The sequence below is a fragment of the Oncorhynchus tshawytscha genome, linkage group LG13 (genome assembly GCF_018296145.1).
Source record: "Oncorhynchus tshawytscha isolate Ot180627B linkage group LG13, Otsh_v2.0, whole genome shotgun sequence".
Taxonomy (NCBI): Eukaryota; Metazoa; Chordata; class Actinopteri; order Salmoniformes; family Salmonidae; genus Oncorhynchus; species Oncorhynchus tshawytscha.
In genome coordinates this window covers 31,115,190-31,137,114 of record NC_056441.1, presented here as the reverse complement: position 1 = coordinate 31,137,114, position 21,925 = coordinate 31,115,190, and the positions used below count along the sequence as shown (strand labels likewise).

Genomic DNA, 21,925 nt, shown 5'->3' with positions numbered 1-21,925 from the left:
AACGCCACCCACTCCCCCGGCCGGTCCTGCCCACATCCTGGTTTACTCTCTCCGCCTTCCCATTACTTTCGGGGTGAAGGCTAATCGAGACCCCCAGATGTTCCATGAATGCCTTCCAGAACCTCAAAGTGAACTGGGGACCCGATCAGACACTATATCCTCAGGCACCCTGTAGTGCCGGAAGACGTGCGTAAACATGGCCTCCGCAGTCTGTAGGGCCGTAGGGAGACCGGACAGAGGGAGGAGACGACAGGACTTAGAGAACCAATCCACAATGACCAGGATCGCAGTGTTACCATGTGAGGGGGAGATCGGTAAGAAATTCCACCGACAGGTGCGATCAAGGCAGTTGTGGAATGGGTAAGGGGTGTAGCTTCCCTCTGGGCAGGTGCCTAGGAGCCTTGCACTGGGCGCACACCGAGTAGGAGGAAACATAAACCCTCACGTCCTTAGCCAAGGTAGGCCACCAGTACCTCTGTAGGGAAGGGTGAACACAAAATGGGTGGAAAAACATGGCCCACCTTGCCTGGCGAAGGTTCAGTCTCCTCGCTGGCCAGATGTACTCCAGATTGCGGTGGTCAGTCCAGATGAGAAAAGGGTGTTTAGCCTCCTCAAGCCAATGTCTCCACATCCTTCAAGGCCTTGACGACAGCCAATGGCTCCCGGTCCCCCACGTTATAGTTTCACTCCGCAGGGCTGAGCATCTTCGAGAAGAAGTGACAGGGGCGGAGCTTCGGTGGCGTACCCGAGGGCTGAGAGAGCACAGCTCCTATCCCAGCCTCGGACGCATCCACCTCCACTATGAACGCCAAAGAGGGATCCGGATGGGCCAGCACGGGAGCCGAGGTAAACAGAGCCCTCAGGTAACCAAAAGCCCTGTCCGCCTCAGCCGACCACTGCAAACGTACTGGGCCCCCCTTCAGCAGTGAGGTAATGGGAGCCGCTACCTGACCAAAACCCGGATAAACCTCCGGTAGTAGTTGGCAAACCCTATGAACCTCTGCACCTCCTTTACCGTGGTGGGAGTCGGGCAATTACGCATGGCTGAAATGCGGTCACTCTCCATCTCCACCCCTGAGGTGGAAATGCGGTACCCTAGGAAGGAGATGGACTGCTGGAAGAACAGGCATTTCTCAGCCTTGACGTACAGGTCATGCTCCAACAGGCGACCAAGCACCCTGTGCACCAGGGACACATACTCGGCGCGTGTAGTGGAGTATATCAGAATGTCATCAATATACACCACTACATCCTGCCCGTGCAGGTCCCTAAAAATCTTTTCTACAAAGGCTTGGAAGACTGATGGCGCATTCATCAACCCGTACGGCATGACTCATAGTGCCCTGAGGTGTTACTGAAAGCCGTCTTCCACTCGTCTCCTTCCCGGATACGCACCAGATTGTAAGCGCTCCTCTAGTTTGGTGAAGAAGCGTGCCCCATGCATTGACTCAATTGCTGTGGCTATGAGCGGTAGCGGGTAACTATACCTCACAGTGATCTGGTTCAGACCTCGATAGTACGGGTGCAGGCCTACCTCCTTCTTCACAAAAAAGAAACTCAAGGAGGCGGGTGAAGTGGAGGACCGAATGTACCCCTGACTGCAGGGATTCGGAGACATATGTTTCCATAGCCTCCGTCTCTGCCTGTGAGAGGGGATACACGTGACTCCTGGGAAGTGCAGAGTCTACCAGGAGATCTATCGCACAATCGCCCCGTTGATGGGGTGGTAATTGAGTTGCATTCTTTTTGGAGAAGGCGAGAGCCAAATTCGGCATATTCAGGGGGAATGCACACGGTGGAGAATGCACACCTGGTCTGGACTTTCCACCGTAGTAGCACCAACGGAAACCCCTAAACACCCCCCTGAGCACTCTCATGACCACCCAGGGAGAGCCCTCTGTTGCCAAGAAACAGTGGGGTCATGACAAGCTAACCAGGGTAAGCCTAGCACCATGGGAAATGCAGGACAGTCAATAAGGAAGAGACTAATTCTCTCCTTGTGACCTCCCTGCGTCACCTCGCCCAGAGGAGCGGTGCACTCCCTAATCAACCCTGACCTTAATGGTTGATTATCTAAGGCGTGAACGGGAAAGGCACAGCCACGGGAACAATGGGGATCCCTAAACTATGGGCGAATTATCTATCTATAAAATCCAGCCGCGCCTGAATCGACGAGCGCCTTATGCTGGGAATGCGGGGAATACTCAGCTAAAATTACATACAAAAGCATATGTGCAACAGAGGGCTCTGGTTGAGAATGGTGCCGACTCATCTGGGGTGACGCCAGAGTGCCCTGCCTGCTGCCTCGATACCCAGAGGAACCAACCCGGCACTGACCGGCAGTGTGACCTCTGCGGCCACAGATGGTGCACGAGCCGGAACCCCCTCTGGTCTCCCTGCGCACCGCCCCTCCCAGCTCCATGGGTATCGTAGAGGGGGTGCGGGGGGATGGAACCAACAGACCCTGATCTGAACGTCCACGGGTAGCCAGCAGGTTATCCAGCCGGATGGACAGGTCCACCAGTTGGTCGAATGTGAGGGTGGTGTCTCTGCAGGCCAACTCCCGACGGACATCCTCGCACAGACTGCAGCGATAATGGTCGATCAGGGCCCTGTCGTTCCATCCCGTGCCGGCAGCCAGAGTCCGAAACTCCAGGGCAAACTCCTGGGCGCTCCTGGGCGTTCACCCGTCACTCTACCCTCGGACGGGTGGTCGACCCACTCCAGGCACGAGAAGAGGGCGGACACCCTCTCACGGCCCGAAGGAGCCGGGTGGACGGTTGCCAGGTATAGGTCGAGCTGCAACAGGACCCCCTGGCAGTTGGCAGCCGTGCCATTGTATTCCTGGGGAAGGGAGAGACGAATCCCACTGGGACCAGGAGAAGGAGGGGCGCGTAGTGGAGACACCGGTTGTGCTGGTGGAGGCGCTGGTAGAACTCCCTGTCTCTCCCAGCGGTCCATTATCTGGACTACGCGGTCCATGGCGGTGCCAAGATGGTGGAGCATTGCTGAGTGCTCCCGGACGCGCTCCTCCACCCCTATACCCGGGGTACCTGCTCCTGCTGACTCCATAAGTTTGGTCCGGAATTCTGTAAGGGGTGCATACTGGCAGCAGAGAAGTCAGGCGCAGGAGAGCAAAACTGTGTTACAACGGCACAGTTTAATAATACAAATCACCGTAAACAGAACAATCAATACAATGGTTACAAAACCCGACGCACACCAGAATAACGTGCACAAGCATTTACAATAAACAATTCCGGGCAAGGACATGGGGGGAACCGAGGGTTAAATACACAACATGTAAGGATGGAATTGTAACCAGGTGTGTGGGAAGACAAGACAAAACAAATGGAAAATGAAAAGTGGATCGATGATGGCTTGAAGACCGGCGACGCCGACCACCCGTACAAGGAGAGGAAACAACTTTGGCGGAAGTCGTGATAATACCTTTACTTTTGCTACTTAAGTATATTTAAAAACAAATACTCTTAGACTTTAACTCAAGTAATATTTCACTGGGTGACTTTCACTTTTAATGAAGTCATTTTTTATTAAGGTAACTTTACTTTGACTCAAGTACTGTATGACAATTGGATACTTTTCCCACCGCTGACACACACACACACACACACACACACACACACACACACACACACACACACACACACACACACACACACACACACACACACACACACACACAAACACAGAGAGAGAAAGCGAGAGCAGCCCCACAGGATGAGTTTTAGGGGTTAGGTGCCTTACTCAAGGGTACAATGGCAGTAGGTAGCACATAGGATATTAATGACAGCATCCCTCTGGCTGCTGGAACACTCCCAGTGTCCTGTCCTATATTAGGAATAGAGAGAAGATGGGTCCTAAAACAAGCAGCCCTATGAGATCACAGGTTGGAAATACATTGTAAACCTTTATTAGTCACTTTGCATGAAATGTATCTTATACCTTAAACCTGTATAACTCTTATTACACTAGTAACAACAAAATATTGATATGCTACATTGTACTTCAGTAATTTAATTAGAATTGTACAGAAATGAAATGAAGCTGTTTTGAGAAACCGGGACTGTTACTCCTTAAACATGTGTAATTACAAAAACTGCTCAGTCCATTAGTATGCCATTACAAAGCAATCACTACGTTAGTATGCAACAACACTGTAGTAATTACACGGTTACTACATAGGTATAAGAAAAGGTGCACGTCACCACTTTTTAACCTCATATTCATTATCCATTATCTCCAGCACCATACCAGTGTCTACATATGTTCTCTAGTAAAAAAAAATCTAATCAAAAAGTGTTACAGTTGAAATAATAAAGATACATAATTAGCCTTATTCATAAAGGCTCATCAATGCTTATAACAACATACCTGTCTGCTTGCCCCCTTTTCTAATTTTCTCTATATTGATATATATTCATTGTACAATGACAGCAAACAATGGCTCCATTATTTTACTCTTTAATTATGAAATCATTTCTGCCACCAATGACGTAGCATTGCCATCGTGATGTGAAAATAAACATATTTGGCAGGGCATTATAATTCACATTATATATTTCTATTTGGCACTAAGGCACATTTCATATCATACAAAGCACAGCAATCGTAACGAAAAGTGACGAGACAGTGAACGATAAACATGAACTTGTTCGTCATACAACCAATAATATATGTAATTCCAACACTATCGTGTATTGAATTTCAACCCACTGTTTATGGTTACACAGTTGCCTGGGTAGTTATGAATAAGGTAGACTTTGATTTATCTATCTGTGTTCACTTGCGTAGGTGTGTGCGTGCATGCCTTTAAGTGTGTACATGTACGGTCTGTGTTTGTGTATGTGTCTAGTGTGTGTGCATGCCTGTGTCTAGTGTGTGTGCATGCCTGTGTGTGTGTGTGTGTGTGTGTGTGTGTGTGTGTGTGTGTGTGTGTGTGTGTGTGTGTGTGTGTGTGTGTGTGTGTGTGTGTGTGTGTGTGTGTGTGTGTGTGTGTGTGTGTGTGTGTGTGTGTGTGTGTGTGTGTGTGTGTGTGTGTGTGTGTGTGTGTGTGTGTGTGTGTGTGGAACAGAATATTGAAAAATATGACCTTGGTATCCTGTAATCCAAACCATCAATTTATACATTTTAAGTTTGTTCACAGGGGCGGCAAGGTAGCCTAGTCGTTAGAGTGTTGGACTAGTAACCGAAAGGTTGCAAGTTCGAATCCCCGAGCTGACAAGGTACAAAACTGTCGTTCTGCCCCTGAACAGGGAACCCACTGTTCCTAGGCCATCATTGAAAATAAGAATTTGTTCTTAACTGACTTGCCTAGTAAAAAATAAACAGACTGTATTGAACACCAAGGAAACATTTTCCGATTAAATTGACCCCAACTCCCAACTGTTCACTGTGTTGCCTAAATCAGGTAGGCACATTCCTTCATGGGATGGGAGGTTGTTTTTCTTTTCCTGTTTCTACTAATTTATTATTACTTAAACTCTGTATGTATTTCTTACTTGTGTTTTTCTTTTGAGTTGCAGCCCACAGGTATATTTTATATAAATTGAATATATTAATTTAAATTGATAATGTACCTGTATTGCTGCTAATCTAAAACTAAAGCGCCAAAGATTCATTTGTGCTTCCTTTTCTTACCCCCAAACTCAGTCCCCATTTATATAACTGAAGAATCAGATATGGCAAGCACCAAAGGTGTTTCCAGGATGCGGAAGATGTTTATCAAGCTTTTGTGGTGAGTATCTTGTTTCAAAGGTAGTCAGGGGTTGTGTCTCAATAGTCTTGAATAGTTTAAGGAGACAATGTCATTAGCACTGATCTGAAATGACTGGAGGGGACAAAGCAATATAGTAGAGGCCAATTTAAGCCTTCTGTAGTTATAAAGTAAAGGCTATAAGGAGAGGACATCATTCAGGAGAATATAGACACAACCCTAGAGAAGGAGTGTAAGAGTGGTGTGAGTGTCAGTTGTGAGTATAATTAGCTAACTTCAGGATTAGGTATTGACCTTTGACACCAAACTAATTATCTACCAGGGCTGTTTGCTTGAGCAACAGTGCCATCCAGAGGCCCGAGTACGACGACATACTCCAGCCCCAGAGTTTGTCAACCCCACCTGGATGGCGGGCCTCCCGGACAGCTGCCTGCTGTCCGAGGTCACCATGGCCATCTACAGTGGCGCCTTGGCCGAGTGCCAGTCCTGGAGCCTGGCGTCACAGCTCCAGGCCGGTGTGTACGCCATGTGCGTGGCAACCTCACCATCCACCACGGTGTGTCTTACCTGTGGGCGCACTTCGTGACGTGCTGGAGGGCGTGGCCCGACTTCCTAAGGGAGTACCCCGCTGGTGCGGCTCAAGGAGGAGTTCAGTGATACCTTTGACATCTACGGGGTGGTAGTCAGCTACATCCACCTCTACGCCGACTGGGACCTGCTGTGGAACAGTCGGTTCATGCCCAATGTGGGACAGAACAGAGCGAAGCTCATTGTCCTGCAGGACTTTGGCGGACCTGACCTCGGAATGGGCCTGGACATTGCAGACAACTGGAAGGTAAGGAGACTGTTGCTAGGAAAATGTATTGAACTCTCATATACTTGTCTCCCCAGGTCCCCACCCTCCTGCATGTGGCTGAGAAATGGCAAAGTGTGCATGAACATCTGGAAGCTGCCCCTGTGTGCAACAAGGCCCATATCTTCCTCACCTACGGCAGCGGAGCCCAGCGAATCAACGCCCACCTGTATGACTACCTGACGGCACAGATAGGGCAGAGCAGGCGCTTCGGAATCATCACCATGGATTTCCCCGCCGCTCCCCTCCTTCAAATGAACTTCAACTTAGAGAGAGGTCCCTCATCTACCAAGCCTGCTACCATACAATCAACATAGATACAATCAAATGAAAATGGCTGGGACTACATAAGAACTGTGAGTCCAGTTTGCATATTGCATGCTTGTTTTCACTATGCCTTGCCATTTAACAAAGTAGTTGTCTTTTGACGTTCCACCAAGCGGGCTCTCCGTAACCAACATTCACAAGGCCGCAGGGCCAGACGGATTACCAGGACGTGTACTCCGAGCAGGTGTTCATGGACGAGTCGCACCTCTATTTTCTCATTCATAGTGGGACCTATACAACAGATGGACATGGACTCATCTCCATCTAAAAATGTCTGATAAACTTTGATTTTGTAGTGAACATTTACTTTAAGTGCTGATGCTCAAAGAAAACAGGCACATTTGGGAAGAATGCCACACCACAAAACATGAACTCAAAAGGGAAAAGACATGGTATCTGTTTGAAAGTGATGTCATTAAAATATTAACCACTTTCAAACCCAGCAGTGTTTCAGTCACAACAATGACACAATGTAAGTATGATTGGACACGCTATTCAAAATTGTCAGTAGAAATAAATTGGACTTGAATTGACTGAATGGAGATTTTGAAAGAAAACAGCTGTTGAAAGAATGATGACAATAACTTTCCCACACTGAAACCTTGGCTTTTATCGTTATAAATAAGCAAATGAACACCAACCTTAGTTTGACCAAAAACATTACTATGCTATTTATAGATATAAAGATATACGATGCAACAGTATTTAGACCACTTGACTTTTTCAACAAAAAAAATACCTTACAGCCTTATTCTAAAATTGATTAAATGAAAAACTGTACCCATCAATCTACACACAATAGCCCATAATGACAAAGTGAAAACAGGTTTTTAGAAATGTTTGCAAATGTAATAAAAATAATAACAGAAATACCTTATTTACATAAGTACTCAGACCCTTTGCTATGAGACTTGAAATTGAGCTCAGGTGAATGCTGTTTCTATTGGTCATCCTTGAGATGTTTCTACAACATGATTGGGGTCCCCTGTGGTAAATTCAATGCAAATAGTCCAGTTAGCTGTTCAAGAGTCTTATGGCTTGAGGGTAGAAGCTGTTTTAAGAAGTCTTTTGGACCTAGGCCTGACGCTCCGGTACCGCTTGCCATTTGGTAGCAGAGAGAACAGTCTATGACTAGGGTGGCTGGAGTCTTTGACAATTTGTAGGGCCTTCCTCTGACATCATCTGGTGTAGAGGTCCTGGATGGCAGGAAGCTTGGCTCCAGTGATGTACTGGGCCGTACGTTCTACCCTCTGTAGTGCCTTGCGGTCGGAGGCTGAGCAGTTGCCATACAGGCAGTGACGCAACTGGTCAGGATGTTCTCAATGGTACAGCTGTAGAACGTTTGAGGATCTGAGGACCAATGCCAAATCTTTTCAGTATCCTGAGGAGGAATAGGCGTTGTTGTGCTCTCTGTACGAATGTCTTGGTGTGCTTGGACCATGACCGTTCATTGGTGATGGGGACACTAAGGAACTTGAAGCTCTCAACATGCTCCACTACAGGCCGTCGATGAGAATGGGGGCGTGCTTGGCCCTCCTTTTCCTGTAGTCCACAATCATCTCGTTTGTCTTGATCGCGTTGAGGGAGAGTTTGTTATCCTGGCACCACACTGCCAGGTCTCTGACCTCTTCCCTATAGGCTGTCTCATCGTTCTTGTTGATCAGGCCTACCACTGTTGTGTCATCGGAAAACTTAATGATGGTGTTGGAGTCATGCAGTCATGGGTGAACAGGGAGTACAGGAGAGGACTGAGCACGCACCCCTGAGGGGCCCCCGTGTTGAGGATCAGCGTGGCAGATGTGTTGTTACCTACCCTTACCACCTGGGGGCGGCCCGTCAGGAAGTCCAGGGTACAGTTGCAGAGGGAGATGTTTATTCCCATGGTCCTTAGCTTAGTGATGAGCTTTGAGGGCACTATGGTGTTGAACGCTGAGCTGTAGTCAATGAATAGCATTCTCACCTAGGTGTTCATTTTGTATAGGTGGGAAAGGGCAGTGTTGAGTGCAATAGAGATTGCGTCATCTGTGGATCTTTTAGGACGGTATGCAAATTGGAGTGGGTCTAGGGTTTCTGGGATAATGGTGTTGATGTGAACCATGACCAGCCTTTCAAAGCACTTCATGACTACAGTCTTGAGTGCTACAGGTCGGCAGTCATGTATTCAGGTTACAGGATACCTTGGTGTTCTTGGTCACAGAGACTATGGTGGTCTGCTTGAAACATGTTGGTATTACAGACTCGGTCAGGGACAGGTTGAAAATGTCAGTGAATACACTTGGCAGTTGGGCAGCGCATGCTCGGAGTACACGTCCTGGTAATCCGTTTGGCCCTGCGGCCTTGTAAATGTTGACCTGTTTAAAGATCTTACTCACATCGGCTATGGAGAGCGTAATCACACAGCTGTCCGGAACAGCTGGTGCTCTCATGCATGCTTCAGTGTTGCTTGCCTCGAAGCGTAGAAGTAATTTAGCTCATCTGGTAGGCTTGTGTCACTGGGCAGCTCATGGCTGTAAATGTGATATTTCCATTTTTTTTTTAAATACATTTTAAAAATAATTCTAAAACTGTTTTTGCTTTGACATTATGGGATATTTTGTGTAGATTGATGTGGGGGAAAAAACGATTAAATCAATTTTAAAATAACGCTGTAACGTAACAAAATGTGGATAAAGTCAAGGGGTCAAAGGGCCCCCCCACCCAGAATTTTTGGAAACTAACTTACAGAAATTATACACATTTAGCCATGGAACACAGAGGAAACAGTGCAGTTTTATAGCTAATCTTATGCTATTCTAGACATTTTGCCATGAGGCTGAGAGAAATGAGCATTTTTAAAGCAACATGTTTTGCTATTCTATATGTTTTGTCATGAGGTGGAGAGAATTTGCCATTTTAAAGTGAATTGCCTGCAATTCTACACATTTTGCCATGACGTGTTCCTATGGTATCGGGAGGTTCCTCGACCTCTGGGGGGGTTGGGGGCCCCAGTACACATGCGCTGCGTGCCCGTTTCAGTAGTGTTAATTTGCCTTTTCTCCCCAGGTTAACGGTATAGACACTGTGCTGATTCCCATTTCGGTGGTGCCCTTTGAAGACCGCACAGCGAGTCGACTCAAACTGTTGAAAAAGCAAAAGCAGGAATAGGCAGTTGTGGTACAAGAGGCCGTAGTTTCAGAGGCAGCTGCAGTTCCAGAGGCAACTACTGTTCCAGAGGCAGGCGTTTGAGACGTTATCAGGCGTTTGAGTTGTTATTGCAGCCACATTTCCAGAGGATGCCATTTCTGAGACAGCTGCACTCTAAATATTAGGGGTTCAACAAAGGTTCTTCTAAGGTCCTCAAAGTTCTTTGAAGAACCTTAGGGTTCTTGGCAGTGAAAATTGCCCTCAAAAGGTTCTTCCAAGAACACCATAGGAGGTGGTGTTCATCGAGGAACCACCTTAGTTGGTGGGGGTTCTTGCAGGAACCTAACTGCCCAACTGAAACATTTGGATTTGAATTAGAAAGGACAGCAGGTGCAGACCCTTATCTGAAACATTTAAAGATCTCAATTTAAGGTAACGTTTGTCCCTTATATGATCTAAATTGATATTGTTTTATGGTGATAAGATCTATATTTTCATATTTGTGCAAATCTTTCTAAAAACAGAACAGAAAATGGACACAATTCAATGGCTATCAATCAACATAGGTAAGAATATGTAGGCTATAAGAACAAAACAAATGTATTTGTCACATACACATGGTTAGCAGATGTTAATGCGAGTGTAGCGAAATGCTTGTGCTTCTAGTTCCGACAATGCAGTAATAACCAACGAGTAATCTAACCTAACAATTCCAAAACTACTACCTTATACACACAAGTGTAAAGGGATAAAGAATATGTACATAAAGATATGAATGAGTGATGGTACAGAACGGCATAGGCAAGATGCAGTAGATGGTATCAAGTACAGTATAAACATATGAGATGAGTAATGTAGGGTATGTAAACAAAGTGGCATAGTTTAAAGTGGCTAGTGATACATGTATTGCATAAAGATGCAGTAGATGATATAGAGTACAGTATATACATATACATATGAGATGAATAATGTAGGGTATGTAAACAATATATTAAGTAGCATTATTTAAAGTGGCTAGTGATATATTTTACATCAATTTCCATCAATTCCCATTATTAAAGTGGCTGAAGGCTAGCTGTATTGGGTGCAGTTGACTGAACTGCTCACTTTTGTGTCTGTAGGTATACAGACAAGGAGGCATACAAAGGTATGTCAATTGGCATCGGTATGTTATGCAGATCACATTTACCATCCTCCTCCCTTACCTTTTCAATGAATATCCCATCGGATGTGTTTGAAAACCATTTTCGAAAGTTTTTTTCATTCACATTTACCACAAAAACCAAGGTATGAATACTGTCGTGTGCATGTTTTGTTAATCATCTGTATACTTACTATTTTTTGGATTCACAGACTTAATTTTCCATACACCTCTAATATAACTAAATATAACTTTCAAAGGTGATTGCAGTTGCGGCTCCAAAAGTTGCAGTGCCCGAGGTGGCAGCTACAGAGGCTGCCCCAGTGGCTGAGGCTACCCCAGAGGTGGCTGCCACACCAGAGGTGACTAAGAAAAGAAAAAAGCAGTTCCACCCACAGAGAACCAGAAAAAAGGCAAAGAACCCCGCGTTTGAGCACTTAATGTCATTACTAGATACTCACAGAGCAGTTTACTCTGTTTGACTCCTGGCAATATCAGTAAACCAATTATTTGGATCTGTTTTGAAAGTGGAAGAAGTAGTTATTTAATCACAAACTCATGGTTGTACATTGTATTCTACTCTTTCATTTTGTCATTTCATTATTTTCATATGCATGTGATGCATGTCACTTTCACTGCAAGTTGATATGAAGAGTAGTTACTGTGAAAATGCCTGTGATGGAGCCTTTAACTTGGTCTTGGTTTCCAGGTGTCGGTACCATCGACTGATTTATTTCAGTTTCTCTTTAGGCAATGTTAAGAGCTGAGATATTGGTGGACAGGATATTGTACAATACGTATCAAATCTGACAAAAATGGTCAGGAACTTAAATATTTGATTTTAACAGCACAAAACTTGTAACAAAGTATAGGGTAAAACAAAAAGGTATTTCTCACATCTCTTCATTGATATACAGTATCGAAATACCTCCTAAGGAGCTTGACAAAGCACAGACCTTTGCAGGAGCCGAGTGCCGAAAGTAGTTAACTGTAACACCTTTAGAAATCTAGCAGTCGGTCTGCTTTTCCACTGCCCTCAATGGGGTGCTTTTCACGGCACCAGGCTTTGTTTCTGCCAAATGTCAACTTGTGAACATGATGGTTAAATTGTGATATATTTTGCTTTGACTTAGGAGTGTCGATGTACAAAACACTTATGAGCTAGTTTATTTATCACGTAAGGTAGAATCCTGATTGTTGGACTGTGTTCGTTTTCAGATTTAAAAAAAGGGATTAATTAAGGAAACTGCCACTCCATGCTCCATTTCCCTTAATTCTCACCCTTGAAGATCTGAGTGGATTGGATATGTGTAAGCAATGAATGCACCTTTATCTATCAAATTGCTATACGTAGCTATTAGCATATTTCTTACACATACAGTATGTCTTTAGATCCAGAATTGATGCGGTCCCCATATATCACCATATCGAGCTACAACAAAACCAGAAGAATGTGCACAGAGTACCCTTCAGAAATATGGATGACCAATTAATCACTAAATGTTGAGGCCTGGCCAGCAAAGCCATTTAAAAACCTGTTTAGCTAGCTGGGACGGTAAAATGCATTACAGATCAAATTTGACATCCACGCTACCTCTGAAGAGAACGCAACATCCTCAAACATTTTCCACAGCTTGAGAAACAATGGCAGTTTTATTTTATTCAAATTGCACAGCTCATTACTATAATGAACAAGGAATATAAACGCAACATGTAAAGTGTTGGTCCCATGTTTCATAAACTGAAATAAAAGATCCCAAAAATGTCCCACATGCACAAAAAGCTTCTCAAATTTTGTGCACAAATTTGTTTACATCCCTGTTAGTGACCATTTCCCCTTGTCCAAAGCAATCCATCCACCTGACAGGTGTGGCATATCAAGATTCTGATTAAACAGCATGATTACACAGGTGCACCTTGTGCTAGGGACAATAAAAGGCCACTTTAAAATGTGAAGTTTTGTCATACAATGCTACAGATGTCTCAAGTTGAGGGAGCGTGCAATTAGCATGCTGACTACAGGAATGTACACCAGAACTGTTGCCAGAGAATTTAATGTTAATTTCTATACCATAAGCCACCTTCAATGTAAGTTGAAAGAATGTGGCAGTACGTCCAACCGGCCTCACAGCCGCAGACCACATCTAACCATGCCAGCCCAGGACATCCACATCTGGCTTCTTCATCTGCGGTATCGTCTGAGACCAGCCACCCGGACAGCTGAGGAAACTGTGGGTTTACACAAATAATTTCTGCACAAACTGTCTCCGGGAAGCTCATCTGCGTGCTCGTTGCCCTCACCAAGGTCTTGACCTGACTGAAGGCAAATGCTCAACTTCGATGGACACTGGCACACAAGAAAATTGTGCTCTTCATGGATTAATCCTGGATTCAAATGTATCGGGCAGATGGCAGACCGCGTGTATGGCAATGTTTAGGCGAGTGGGTCGCTTATGTCAACGTTGTGAACAGAGTACCCTATGGTGGTGGTGGAGTTCTGGTACGGGCAGGCATAAGCTACAAACACAATTGCATTTTATCGATGGCAATTTGACTGCACTTTATCGATGGCAATTTGACTGCACAGAGATACCGTGACAAGATCCTGAGGCCCATTGTCGTGCCATTATTCAGCCGCCATCACCTCATACATAATGCCTGGCCACGTCGCAAGGATCTGTACACAATTCTCAGAAACTGAAAATGTCCCCGTTTTTTTGGCCTGCATACTCACCAGACATGTCACCCATTGAGCATGTTTGGGATGCTCTGGATCAAGGTGTATGACAGCGTGTTTCAGTTCCAGCCGATATCCAGCAACTTCTCACAGCCATCAGAGAGGAGTGGGACAACATTCCACAATTAACAGTCTGATCAACTCGATGCAAAGGGTGTGTTGCACTGCATGAGGCAAATCGTGGTCACACCAGACACTGACTGGTTTTCTGACCCATGCCCCTACCTATCTGTGACCAACAGATGCATATCTGTATTCCTAGTCATGTTAAATCCACAGATTAGGTCCTATTTTATATATTTCAATTGACTGATTTCCTTATATGAATAAACTCAGTAAAATATTTTAAATTGTTATGTTCATATTTTTTTTAAGTGTACAATTTCAATAAGTCTCTCTGTCATCACGGTATATGATCATGTTTATTCACAGATGACAGTAGGAGTTTCTGGCTCCTTTAAAAAGATACCAACTCTCCCCCAAAATCCAATAGAGACATATTCCAAACTGGTCAGGTTGAAGCGACGCCACCACAGGGCAATTCCAACCAGACCACCAAATGTGTTTTCTAACATCTAAAAACCCAGGGAAAGCTTAGGGTTGGAGTGACATGATTTAAGAACAGGTCACTGTCCCACCCTTGGAAACGTACAAGATGAAAATATCAACACCACATGGGAAATGTTCCTCTTATTCTCAGACTATTGATCATTGGTGGTTCAAGGTGTAATATGAAAAATACCACATGAAATTGCATTTAAACAGTATTTCCCAGGAAACCATATTGTGTCTTAACCATGTGATTTCCTATGCAGCCAAGAACCAACATAATATAAAATAGTCCCACCAAAATGATGGTTTAAATCAGAAATGTTTTAAGCATCACAAATCCAGGGAGGCCAACAAATAAGGGTGAACAAAAAGGAAAGTCAGTGCTAGCATCTCCAAGGATGGGTCTATGAGGTGTGTAACCCCTCCCCCACTGCAAGGGTAATGTATGACCCACGTGGTTGAGGGAACCTTGTGGACTGTACTACTCTAATCTTCAGGGGGAGGGCTATGCATGCCACCAAGCCTCCTGTTACGGTTCTTAGAAGCCGTATTTTGCCTGTGTTTGCCGGCGAGTCAGCTTGTTGTCGGCCCAGCTGTTCTTCAGCTCCAGTTCTCGCTCCTTTGCCTATAGGCGATAAGAATTAGAAAAAGTTTGCTCAAATTGACACATGTTTGTAAACATCCCATATCTGGTTAAATTGAGGTATGTTGATGTGAGGCCAATAATCATGCATGTTGAGTGTTTAAAAAAATTGCAAGTGATAGGTGTGCCAAGTCATGGTCAGTTGGTGCCAAACTGGTCCAACTTGTCCAGTGGGAACACATTTTATTTATTTTTCTCCCATTTGTGTCTACTGAATGGGACCTTGGTGTTAGATTCCAAGACAGTACTGTAACACGATCTAGCAATGTATATGTACTCACCTGGTGGATGAGGTATGTGATCTGGTGCTTGCGTCGCTGTTGCCCTGTGGGTTGGTCTCCCTTTTTCTATAGAGGGAAGAGGTCAGGGGGTCAGGCCAAACAAGGTTGAGAACAGATGACAAAATCCTCACCTAAGCCACATGGAAAAAGTCCTGCCCCACCAACTCCACAGCTCTCGTTCCACTATTGCCTAATATTCCCCTACCCCATCATCACTACTACGATCCAGTTTCCAATTCAACGCCTAGCCCCTAACAACCCTTTATCTGTTCACAGATCTGGAAGGAGTGGACAAGTGTAAGCAATATCGGAACAGCTCCTGTGCAAATCTCCCTCACCTTGCTGAAGGACTTGCGCTCCTGCTTCTCCTCAGTCATGCTCTTGGTCATCCACTGCTGGTTGCCACTCAGCTGGTCATCTCCCTTGATCTCCAGGAACTTCACCTCTTCCTTGCCCCTGTTCCTCTTCCCCTGCAGCCTCATGAACTGCAGCCAGAAAACATTATATACTCTTCTATATCTTGAAGCAGTAACCTCTTTATACAATGTATGAACTATGCCGACAATTAAAGATATGATCAGGACAATATAAAACAAATCAATTTCAGTGATATACAGGATGATGTCAGACAAGCGGGACTTCCTGATTAATCGGGGGGGGAGAAGAAGAACATTGCTGATCAATAAACCAATAAACCAAACCAAGCCAATAAACCATTGTCAAGTCAGGAAACCTTCATACCGCTTCATCATCAAACAGGGCGGAGGAACCAGTTTGCTCTGGCTCAGGCAACGCTGGGTCAGACTCAGGATCCTGGTAGTAAGCCTCGTTGTAGTAGCCCTATCCAACAGGAGAATGTTTTTGTTAGCCTGTATCAACGCAACATGACAAAAGCATTACGCTATCCTGATGTGTCTCAATGGATGAAAACAAGAGATTTTACAGCGAACTGTTGTCTGCAAGAGCAACTCGTAGGGGTCAATAAGGATCCATTCTGGGCAGAGTATATCTGATGTTTGAACCTGTATATCAGCTAAGAGACTGATATAGATAATTTGCTCTCTTCTAAAATAAGTTGTAGTTGGAGATTTAAGTAGGTAATGCACAGCAGGTCTATTGTATTTGGTATATTGTGGAAGTTGAGTATTATTGTAGATAATTTTGGTGTATTGGCAACATTTTTTTATATAATGCTTGGCAAAGCAATAAAGTTTGTGTGTCCATCCATATAGAGAGAAAGATAGCTATATCTATTAACACAGCATTTTCTCAGTACCTGAGGCTCTGCCGAGGGCTGTTGGTATGCCCCTAGCTGTTGACCTTCCCAAGCTCCCTCTTGGTTCGCACTAAAGTCCAGAGGAGCGTCTGACTGGAAGGTACCACGCTGTATGCTTGCAGGAGCGGGTAGTAGGCCTGAGGTGGGGACAGGCTCTGGGTTCAGGCTGGGGATCACAGCAGGGAGAGGTTTGGAGCTCTCTCCCAGGGAGAAGTAGTTCTCTGGGGCCAGTTCCTCGTCACTTTCCTCAGCAGCTATCTGCCTCGCTAGCTGCAGGGCAGCCGACTTGGCTGCTGCTTTGATGGCGGAGGGAGATGCGCTAGCACTGGCGTGGCCCTGGGAGGACCCTAAAGAGGGCTTTGTGGTTTTCTTTGGCTCCGGCCGCTTGGTGAGGGTGTGAGGCACTAGGGCCCTCTGCATCTCCTTCACAACCACATTTTTGGGCTGAGGCAGGAGGGAGGAAAGGCCAGTTCCAGGGCCCTAAGAGAGAGATAGGTTGAAAGACAATGAGAAAGCATGTCTTCGAATCAAAGTTTTTCGTACACAGATTTACAGATGTTGTCGCAGGTGCAGCGAAATGCTTATGTTTCCTGTTCCAACAGTGCAGTAATACCTACAGTAGCAATAAAAAAAAATGTTAGTTTATTTTATAGAATACAGTATATACATAAAGTGAGTGAACCAACATGCAAACATAATTAAAGTGACCATTGTTCATGACTATGTACATAGGGCAGTAGTCTCTAGGTTGCAGGGTAGAGTACCGGGTGGTAGCTGGCTAGAACAGTGACTTAGTTTCAGGGTTGTCTAGTGGGCGGAGGCCAGCTAGTGGTGACTTAGATCAGGGGTCAGATCATGATATGTATGGTTGGAAAGGCCTATGTCCACAAACTGAGAATTGACATTGAGAATGATCTAAAATGCAAGTGCAAGTCAGGTTACCTGGGGCAGGGATTTCTTTCTCCTTGGTTCATCTTCATCAGAGTCAGACTGTTGACAAGACATAGAATCATGTTGAAATATCCACTTTGAATCCATTTAAAAACAAGCAAACAAGGTCTGTAATTGAATGTTTAAAATGTAGCCTAGGTATGAACCTGTGGTCCTGTTACTTACATCCCCTCTTTTTATCTCAGGTATAGTGATTTTAACAGGCTCTGTTCGCTTCTTCGGCTTAGGTAAATCGAAAAGCAACCCTCCTTTAAATGCATGAGAACGGGTAACGGAGTCCTCGTCGCCATCGCTTGACACAGTGTTCCGTGATGATGCGTGTGTTGCCCCTTTGCTTGGTCGCACGTTTCCTAGTGCCTCTGAGGCAGATATTTTTGGGGCAGGAAGGCGTGCGAAAAGCCCCCCGGGTTTGCTCCCCGGGATGATGGAACTAGATGTTTCTGAATCACTGTCATCACTGCTAGCATACGCTACCAAAGACATTATCGATGTTTCTGCAGCAGCTTGTTCGCATAAGTAGCGGGTAAATACAGATATGGCTAACTAGCTACAGCTGCACCCACGATAGCTAGCTACAATTGTTTGGCCAGGAAAGTATATGAGACGTATTGCATGAGAGCCATTAAATTGTGGACAACCATTTAAAATTGGACCAACTTCATTGCTAGCTTTAAAATTGAATTTAAAAACAACTGGCTTGTCAAAGGCTAGCGAGGCTCAAGTCAAGTCGAGCCACACTGCAGGGTAATGTTTCAAACAGGCCGAGGATTGATTGACTCGTAGCTAACAAGGCCTCAGCAGGTCGTTTTAACAGAATTTTAATGTAAACGTTAAGCTAATTGTAGTTTACCGTTACATTTAATATCATGCAATCGATTTAGTCAATACCCCATGGTTTCTTTCCTTCACCAAAATAGCTATTTCTATCCAATAACATTAGCAATTGCTAGCATTTCCTTTTTGGGTCTCTAATGCCATTCATGGATAGATGCGTGCAAAACAGAAGTGTTCAAGCTGCTACTTATTGCGCAGCTTCGACGCAAATCTACCTTCTTCTTCTTGTGGTTTTCCGGCAGACGAGACGCTTTGTTACATATTGTCAATCTGTCTCACTCACACAGGACATTTCTGATCCCCAGCAAGACTACTCAGGGTTTTCAGGCACATAACATGCATTTTTTTCTCCTGTACTTGATCCAAAGGAGAAAGTACTCAGGCTTGTATTTCACAGTAGGTTGGGGTTTTCACCTTGCACCCTTCTTTCTGCCTCGCTTCTTCTCGCCATTCCAACCCCAGTCCTTTGACATTGATGACTTTCATCTCCGTGTGGGACTTCAGGAAATTCAGTTTCAAGCTGCCCTCTGCAACTTTTTCTTCAAGTTTTATTGGCGAATCACAACCAACTGACAGGTGCATTCTGGCCCTGTCAAAAAACTTTCCTTTCCACATCATACATTTCATAAAATAATAATACATATTCAACTGTTTCCTCTACCATACAGCCATTATACATTCAAAGATCAATTCAATTCTGTATGCCCTAATCTCATCCCACACAACATAACTTCCTCCCTTTTGTTCCTATTATATGCCACGATGTCCCGTACAGATATCCTTGTACTATAAAACTGTCTGCCATTACTACTTTCATCCCATTGTCTCTGCCAGCAATCAAACCCATTTTTCTGAATCAATGTTTTAATTTCCCCTTTACCGAACTGCACCTGTATATCCACAATATTATTTTTTACTGCTCTTTTTGCTATTATATCTACTAAACTTCTGTATGAGCCAGAATCCAACAGAACTGAATTTCAATACCATTTATTTGTAACCCCAACAACAGCATCATTCTTTCTAACTGTAAATCCTTACGTTCTGACTTTCCAGACCTTAAACTACACAAAACTCCAAACACATTACTACTCTTGGTTGCACCATTTCAATCCAACAATTATCGCAACCATTTTGGTTGCTGCCCGCTGCTGCCATGCGCCCTTTTTCTTTTTCATGGTATTATGGCGGTCCACAAACAAATGTTAGAGGTGTATGCCGCCACCTACTGGGTGGGTGGGGGGGGCGGGGTGAAAACTAGGTCACTTTAATGCAGAAAAAAACACAGGGAATGGGTGAAAAAAACCCATTTCGTCCTCATTTCCACTCGCTCCTTCAGTAATTTCCACTGTCTCTGAATAGGACACTTGCTGGACAGAGCCCTGATTCTTGCTACTTCGACCTCCTTCACTCTTACAGGGCACTCCTGAAACTCAGGAACATGGTTCCCACCACAATTGCACGACCATCTGACCACTGAGTGTAGCTCAGTGTTCATCACCATAATGCCCTCCAAGCTCATCACTAAGGACCCTGGGACTGAACACCTCCCTCTGCAACTGGATCTTGGACATCCTGATGGGCCGCACCCCAGGTGGCGAGTGTAGGCAACAACACATCCGCCACGCTGACCCTCAACACAGAGCCCCTCAGGGGTGCGTGATTAGTTCCCTCCAGTACTCCAAGTGCACCCAAGACTGCATGGTCGCGCACGACTCCAACACCATCTTTCAATTTGCAGACGACACAACAGTGGTAGGCCTGATCACCGACGACAGCCTATAGGGAGGAGGTCAGAGACCTGGCAGTGTGGTGCCAGGACAACAACATCAGCAAGACAAAGAATCTGATTGTGAACTACAGGAAACGGAGGGCCAAGCACACCCCCATTCCCATTGACAGGGCTGTAGTGGAGCGAGTTGAGAGCTTCAAGCTCCTCGGTGTCCACATCACTAAGGATCTATCATGGTCCACACACACCAACACAGTCGTGAAGAGGACACGACAATGACAACTCAGGAGGCTGAAAAGATTTGGTATGCACCCTCAGATCCTTCAAAAGTTCTACAGCTGCACCATTGAGAGCATATTGACTGGCTGGCATCACCGCTTGGTATGGCAACAGCTTGGCAATCCAAAAGCATGGCGCTACAGAGGGTAGTGCATATATCTGCATTGACCCTTTTTGCACTAACTTTTATATCAGACCAAAAAAAAGTACATGTACATAATTGTAGGTTGTAAAAGGATACAAACAATTAGATTGGACTCTGACATTAAGCTAGATTTGCACCTGATGGTCCAAAACAAAAACAAACAAAAATTCTAAATACTAACCCAAAAATCAAATCTACCCATTGAATGAGAACAGCAGCTACCTATTTCATATCAGATCCAGCAGGTCCAAATCTACCATTGCTATGGTGATTTGAAAAAAGGACCCATTAGTTCATGGTATCTTTAAAGTACATGGATATCCTTCAAACATGTCAGGGAAACAAACACCCTAAACATACACATACCAAGAGACGGATATAGATGCCTGGAGGACACTGTGGGAGTTGTTGCTTCACTTCCCAGCTGTTGAGCTTCAACTCCACCAGACACAGCATGCTGTGGCAGTTGTGGAGTGTCACAAGAGGGAGGCGGTTTGATCTGGCGGTGTAGCGACAGTGGCAGTGGCATCATTAGGTCTCACAATGGTGGAAACATTGTCCATCATTTGGAATTGTGGGAGGTATGTAGTGTATCCCATGAACAGTCAATTGACCTTAGAGCACCTGTTTGTTAGCACCTGATCATTCTAGCTTTTCTGCAGTATTCTGCATAATCGGACTAACCATAGTAGTAATATTCTGCATAGAATATCATAGTACTGATAATCCATCTTCTGCTTTTGGCTTGCTCATCTCCTTATGTCTGGGCCCATTTTTATAAAATGGCAATTGCTGGGTTTAAAACAAATATTGTTGAATGAAGTGTAAATGCTATGCTATGTTTCTGTCACAGACTGCCTCGTGGGACTGTTCGAAGGGGGTAGCAGCAGCTTTTCAGCGAGCCAATCACTCAAAGGTTTTATTTTTTACAAATGTAATGTTGCCATCATGTTGACCCAGAGTGTGTTTTAAAAACGTTTACTGTCTTTACTCAGCACACTGTTTTTGGTTTGAAATACTGAAAAACTGATTTCCAAACATCCTAAAATTGACTTTAATACTGCCAACAACAAAACGGTTCTCATTTCCTGTACTTTATTTGGAGCAGCAATATGATCTTAACAAATCTCCACAAATGAGTCATATGAGGAATTCAGACATTGGCAGCATGAACTCAATGCTAGTTGTTGGATTCCACCAGCCTCCTCAGATGGCATCAGAACCCCTCTATGTCCTCAGGTATACAACAAGAAACAACAACATGATGGATTTGACAGGTGGAGAGGTCAGGGGCTTCTTAAACAATATCATAAG

The 21,925-nt window shown here is 44.7% G+C and overlaps 1 protein-coding gene and 1 pseudogene across 1 annotated transcript; one reads left to right on the top strand and one right to left on the bottom strand.

Annotated features, from left to right (window-relative positions):
• The first annotated feature begins 5,702 nt into the window (after positions 1–5,702).
• LOC112266008 lies at positions 5,703–7,082 on the top strand (annotated as a pseudogene).
• Positions 7,083–14,321: 7,239 nt separating this feature from the next.
• On the bottom strand, positions 14,322–18,992 carry LOC112264683 (proline-rich protein PRCC). Its single transcript, XM_024441455.2, has 7 exons — positions 17,787–18,992; positions 17,613–17,660; positions 16,671–17,150; positions 16,136–16,234; positions 15,733–15,879; positions 15,395–15,460; positions 14,322–15,095 (listed from the first exon to the last, which is right to left on the bottom strand). Exons 1-7 carry the CDS (start codon positions 18,102–18,104, stop codon positions 15,009–15,011), a joined length of 1,245 nt encoding a protein of 414 aa, XP_024297223.1. The 5' UTR covers positions 18,105–18,992; the 3' UTR covers positions 14,322–15,008.
• Positions 18,993–21,925: the final 2,933 nt, after the last annotated feature.